The sequence below is a fragment of the Nomascus leucogenys genome, chromosome 10 (genome assembly GCF_006542625.1).
Source record: "Nomascus leucogenys isolate Asia chromosome 10, Asia_NLE_v1, whole genome shotgun sequence".
Classification (NCBI taxonomy): domain Eukaryota; kingdom Metazoa; phylum Chordata; class Mammalia; order Primates; family Hylobatidae; genus Nomascus; species Nomascus leucogenys.
The window spans coordinates 61,900,904-61,907,143 of record NC_044390.1 but is presented as its reverse complement, the minus strand read 5'-3'; the positions used below and the strand labels follow the sequence as shown (position 1 = coordinate 61,907,143).

The window sequence follows — 6,240 nt, the reverse complement described above, 5'->3', positions numbered from 1 at the left end:
CACTAAACTGTGAATTCATGAATCCATGCGTGCTTCATGGATTACAGAGATTAAGAGTACATGCTCTAGATTTAGAATGCTTGGGCTAATCCTGCCACCTGCTCTCAGTGAAACCCCATTTGATTTTGTCAATCTTCTGTGCTTCCATTTCCTCCTGCATGAAACAGCACTAACATCATTCTGTTGTCATGAGTAGCAAATTAGCAGAGACCTTAGATCAGTGCCTGGCAATACAGGATAATCATCACTGATTCATGCGTATATGCAACAATTATGTTTATGCCTTCTGTATCCCAGATAAGATGCTGGTCACAAAAATGAACAAAGACAAACAATTCCTGATTTCAAATGTCTTGAGGACAGGGTCTGTGTATTTTCATATATTTGTCCCCACAACTCAGCCCGGATCCTGTCACTGTATATTGCAATTACCAATAATTTTTTACAGAATGAATGAACGAATGCGTAAGTGGATAAAAGTGACCTGTGCAAGGTGTTCATTAGAAATCACAAAAATAAAAAATAAAAATATAAAAGTGACACGATCAGAACCGTAATGCAGGAAGATTAATTTAGTGACTTCAGGATTGTTCCTTTTTTTGAGATGGAGTTTTGCTCTTGTTGCCCAGGCGGGAGTGCAGTGGCGCAATCTGGGCTCACTACAACCTCTGCCTCCCGGGTTCAAGCAATTCTCCTGCCTCAGCCTTCTGAGTAGCTGGGAGTACAGGCATGCGCCACCACGCTCAGCCAATTTTGTATTTTTAGTAGAGGCAGGGTTTCTCCATGTTGGTCAGGCTGGACTCAAACTCCCAGCCTCAGGTGATCCACTTGCCTCAGCCTCCCAAAGTGCTAGGATGACAGGCGTGAGCCACCGCACCCGGCTGACTTCAGGATTGTTTCAAAGGAAGATAACTGGATGCATGAGGCTAGCTAAAGATTAGTGAACTTGGCAACTCAGAAGTAATAAGAGCCTTTCATTTAGGGTGTCTGGAAGAAGAGATGACTGGAAATTACTATAAAAATAAAAAGTTCAGGCTGGGCGAGGTGGCTCACGCCTGTAATCCCAGCACTTTGGGAGGCCAAGGTGGGCAGATCACGAGGTCAGAAGATTGAGACCATCCTGGCTAACATGGTGAAACCCCGTCTCTACTAAAAAGTACAAAAAATTAGCCAGGCGTGGTGGCGGGCACCTGTAGTCCCAGCTACTCGGGAGGCTGAGGCAGGAGAATGGCGTGAACCTGGGAGGCAGGGCTTGCAGTGAGCCAAGATCATGCTGCTGCACTCCAGCCTGGGTGACAGAGCAAGACTCTGTCTCAAAAAAAAACCAAATAAATAAAATAAAAAATAGAAAGTTCAGGCTGGGAGCAATGGCTTACACCCGTAATCCCGGCACTTTGGGAGGCCAAGTGTCAGGCGTTCGAGACCAGCCTGGCCAACAAGGTTAAACCCCATTTCTTTTTTTTTTTTTTTTTTTTTTTTTTTTTTTTTTTTTGGTATTTGCACCACAGGTGCTATTGTTTATTTTAATTCCAATTAATCAAGAATTGCCACACATGCTAAGGATAAAGCTGTTGGATGTGAACTAAGGAGCATGTTGCTATTTTATTTTAGTGTCCAGATACTCAGCTGGGTTAAACCCCATTTCTACTAAAAATACAAAAGTGAGCTGGGCATGGTGGCATGCTCCTGTAATCCCAGCTACTCGGGAGGGGGAGGCAGGAGAATTGCTTGAGCCTGGGAAGCAGAGATTACAGTGAGCCAAGATCACGCCACTGCACTCCAGCCTAGGCAACAGAGCAAGACCCCGTCTTAAAAGGAAAAAAAACACAAAGGAAGGAAGTTCGACTTGCAGAGGATGTAACACTCATTGACGGATTGGCTTTGGTGGTGGAGGTAGAAAGGGAGGAAGACTGAAAATTTCAAACACAGGTATCTGGAAGGATGGTGATTCCATTCATGGACATAGTGGCTCTGGGAGAAAATAGACTTTATTTTTTTATATGTTGAGTTTGCCATGTCAGGAAGAAAGAAAAGAGGGAAAGAATGCTTTGTATAACCCTATTATTATTATTGTTGTTGTTGTTGTTATTGAGACGGAGTCTTGCTCTGTCACCAGGCTGAAGTACCGTGGCGTGATCTTGGCTCACTGCAACCTCTGCTCCAAGGGTCAAGCAATCTTCCCACCTCAGCCTCCTGAGTACTTGGGACTATAGGAGTCCACCATCAGGCCTGGCTATTTTTTTTTTTTTTGGTAGAGATGGGGGTTTGCCATGTTGCTCAGGCTGCTCTTGAACACCTGCATTCAAGCTATCTGCCCACCTCGGCCTCCCAAAGTGCTGGCATTACAGATGGGACCCATCGTGCCAGGCCCTAACATTTTTTAATTAATAAAAATGAAGAAGAGTTGCTATAAATACTTCATCCATGGTTTAAGGTGCAGCCTATATATAAGCTGTTGTCAGGCCAAGTGCGGTAGCTCACACCTGCAATCACAGCGCTTTGGAAAGCCTAGATGGGAGGATCACTTGAGCTCAGGAGTTCAAGACCAGCCTGGACAACATAGCAAGACCCTGTCTCCACCAAACACAAAAAAAGATAAATAAGCCAGGCTTGGTTCTGTGTGCCTGTAGACCCCGCTACTAGAGAGGCTGTGGCAGGAGGATGGCTTTAGCCTAGGAGTTCAAGGTTGCAATGAGCTATGATTGCACCACTGCACTCCCTCCTGGGTGACACAGCAAGACCCTGTCTCTAAAAAATAATATCTTTAGCCTGGTGCAGTGGCTCACGCCTGTAATCCCAGCAGTTTGGGAGGCCAAGGTGGGTGGATCACAAGGTCAGGAGTTCGAGACCAGCCTAGCCAATATGGTGAAACCCTGTTTCTACTAAAAGTACAAAAAATTAGCCAGGCGTGGTGGTGGGCACCTGTAGTCCCAGCTACTCAGGAGGCTGAGGCAGGAGAATCACTTGAACCCGGGAGGCAGAGGTTGCAGTGAGCAGAGATTGCACCACTGCACTCCAATCTGGGTGACAAAGCAAGACTCTGTCTCAAAAAATATACATATATGTATATATATGTATATATACATAATATGTAATAATATATATAATATTTCTATTTTAGAGACAGGGTCTCTAAAGTTACAACACCATACATGTGTGGAATATATTTACATATATTCTCTCTCTCTCTCTCTCTATATATATATATATATATACACACACATATATATTCTATATATATACACACACACAACACCATACACGTGTGGAATATATTTGCATATATTCTCTCTCTGTCTCTCTCTATATATATACATACACACACATATATATATTCTATACACACACACACATATATATATATTCTATATACACACACACATACACACACATATATATATGTATATGTGGTGTCATAATTAGCCCAGATGAGAACTGGGATGTGAGCTCATCTAACCTTCCAAAACCATCTCCCCGGCATTCCTATAAACTCCCCTTTCCATACTTCCAGAGGAATCACACCCATGGAACCAAGAAACCAAACCAGTGCATCTCAATTCATCCTCCTGGGACTCTCAGAAAAGCCGGAGCAGGAGACGCTTCTCTTTTCTCTGTTCCTCTGCATGTGCCTGGTCACGGTCGTGGGGAACCTGCTCATCATCCTGGCCATCAGCGTAGACTCCCACCTCCACACCCCCATGTACTTCTTCCTGGCCAACCTGTCCCTGGTTGATTTCTGTCTGGCCACCAACACCATCCCCAAGATGCTGGTGAGCCTTCAAACTGGGAGCAAGACCATCTCTTATCCCTGCTGCCTGATCCAGATGTACTTCTTCCATTTCTTCGGCATTGTGGACAGCGTCTTAATCGCCGTGATGGCTTATGACCGGTTCGTGGCCATCTGCCACCCGTTGCACTATGCCAAGATCATGAGCCCACGCCTCTGTGGCCTGCTGGTCGGCGTCCCCTGGGCGTTTTCCTGCTTTATCTCACTCACTCACATCCTCCTGATGGCCCGTCTCGTTTTCTGCGGCAGCCACGAGGTGCCTCACTACTTCTGCGACCTCACTCCCATCCTCCGACTTTCGTGCACGGACGTCTCTGTGAACAAGATCTTCATCCTCATTGTGGCAGGGATGGTGATAGCCACGCCCTTTGTCTGCATCCTGGCCTCCTATGCTCGAATCCTTGTTGCCATCATGAAGGTCCCCTCTGCAGGCGGCAGGAAGAAAGCTTTCTCCACCTGCAGCTCCCACCTGTCTGTGGTTGCTCTCTTCTATGGGACCACCATTGGCGTCTATCTGTGTCCCTCCTCTGTCCGCACCGCTGTGAAGGAGAAAGCTTCTGCGGTGATGTACACAGCAGTCACCCCCATGCTGAACCCCTTCATCTACAGCTTGAGGAACAGAGACCTGAAAGGGGCTCTCAGGAAGCTGGTCAACAGAAAGATCGCTTCATCTTCCTGACCACCAGGACTTGGGAACTTCTGGGGGGTAGAATATATACATCTGGGGGTCTTGGGCTAACATCTGGAATTGCATGAGTTTAAGAATAGGCACTTTGCATTTTATTATTATTATTGTTTAGAAATGGGGTCTCACTATGTTGCCTGTGCTGGAGTGCAGTGGCGTGATCATAGCTCACTGCAGCTTCAAACTTCTCTCTCTTTGTGTGTTGTTTTACTAGAGACGGGGTCTCACTAATTTGGCCAGGCTTGTCTGGAACTCCTGGGCTCAAGCAATACCTCCCCCTCAGCCTTCTAACGTCCTAGGATTACAGGTGTGAGCTACCGTGCTGAGCCTCACTTTGAATTTTTTGTTCATTTTTGTTTTTTTGAGACAGAGTCTCGCTCTGTTGCCCAGGCTGGAGTGCAGTGGCATGATCACGGCTCGTTGCAGGCTTGACCTCCCTGGCTCAAGCAATCCTCCCACCTCAGCCTTCCAAGTAGCTAGGATCATAGGCACGTACCACCATGCTCAGCTAATTTTTGTATTTTTTGTACAGACAGGGTTTTGCCGTACTACCCAGCCTGCAGAAGTTTCACGGGAAATCTCAGGTTGGTCTGGTAACTGTTTTTCTTTTTGTTTTCTTTTTTGTTTTTGAGACAGAGTCTCATTCTGTCACCCAGGCTGGAGTGCAATGGCATGATCTCTGCTCACTGCAACCTCCGCCTCTGGGTTCAAGCGATTCTCCTGCCTCACCCTCCAGAGTAGCTGGGACTACAGGTACCCATCACCATACCCGGCTAATTTTTGTATTTTTAGTGGAGACAGGGTTTTACCATGTGGGCCAGGCTGGTCTCAAACTCCTGACCTCAAATGATCCACCCACCTTGGCCTCCCAAACTGCTGGGATTACAGGCGTGCGCCACCAAGCCTGGCTGGAAATGCCATTTGAGGACACAGCGAAAGGGGGTCTATCTGTCACGGAAGAAAGACTTCACCAAAAACCAATCCCAACAGCACGTCGATCTTGGGCTTCTGACCTTCAAAACCATGATACAATCCACTTCGCTTATTTAGCCACCCAGTCTGCAGTGTTTTGTTATAATCAGCCCCGGCCGAATAACACAGTGACCATTGGGGAGGAGTCTTAGGAAGATGTCAACACGTGAAGGAGTGAAATGCCGCCCCTGTGGTTCTGTGGCTGGACCGACTCTATCTCTGAACTCTGTTAGGAAAGATAATCATTTTGGGGCTCTGTTGCCCAGGCTGGAGTGCAGCAGCATGATTATAGCTCACTGCAGTTTTGACCTCCTGGGCTCAAGCAATCCTTCCACCTCAGCCTCCCAAGTAGTTGGGATCAGAGGCATGCAGCACCATGCCCGGCTAATTTATTTTTATCTTAATTTTTTTTTAGTAGGGATGGGGTCTCACTATGTTGTCCAGGCTGCTCTCAAACTCCTGGGCTCAAGCCATCCTCCCACCTCAACCTCTCAAACTGCTGGGATTACAGGTGTGAGCCACTACACCTGGCTGATTTATTTATTTATTTTTTGAGACAGAGTCTCACTCTGTTGCCCAGGCTGGAGTGTAGTGGCATGATCTCAGCTCACTGCAACCTCCACCTCCTGAGCTCATGCAATTCTCTGCCTCAGCCTCCCCAGTATCTGGAACTACAGGTGTGCACCAACACGCCCAGCTAGTTTTTTTGTATTTTTAGTAGAGACGGGGTTTCACCATGTTCTCCAGGCTGGTCTTGAACTTCTGACCTCAGGTGATCCACCTGCCTTGGCCTCCC

The 6,240-nt window shown here is 46.8% G+C and overlaps 1 protein-coding gene across 1 annotated transcript; it reads left to right on the top strand.

Annotated features, from left to right (window-relative positions):
• Positions 1–3,464: 3,464 nt before the first annotated feature.
• On the top strand, positions 3,465–4,487 carry LOC100584654 (olfactory receptor 1M1). Its single transcript, XM_003275703.3, has one exon. The coding sequence runs from the start codon at positions 3,525–3,527 to the stop codon at positions 4,464–4,466; it is 942 nt and encodes a 313-aa protein (XP_003275751.2). The 5' UTR covers positions 3,465–3,524; the 3' UTR covers positions 4,467–4,487.
• The last annotated feature ends 1,753 nt before the right edge of the window (positions 4,488–6,240 follow it).

Coding starts and splice junctions, on each gene's coding strand:
- LOC100584654 (XM_003275703.3), top strand. CDS start 3,525: ATGGAACCAAGAAACCAAACCAGTGCATCTCAATTCATCCTCCTGGGA.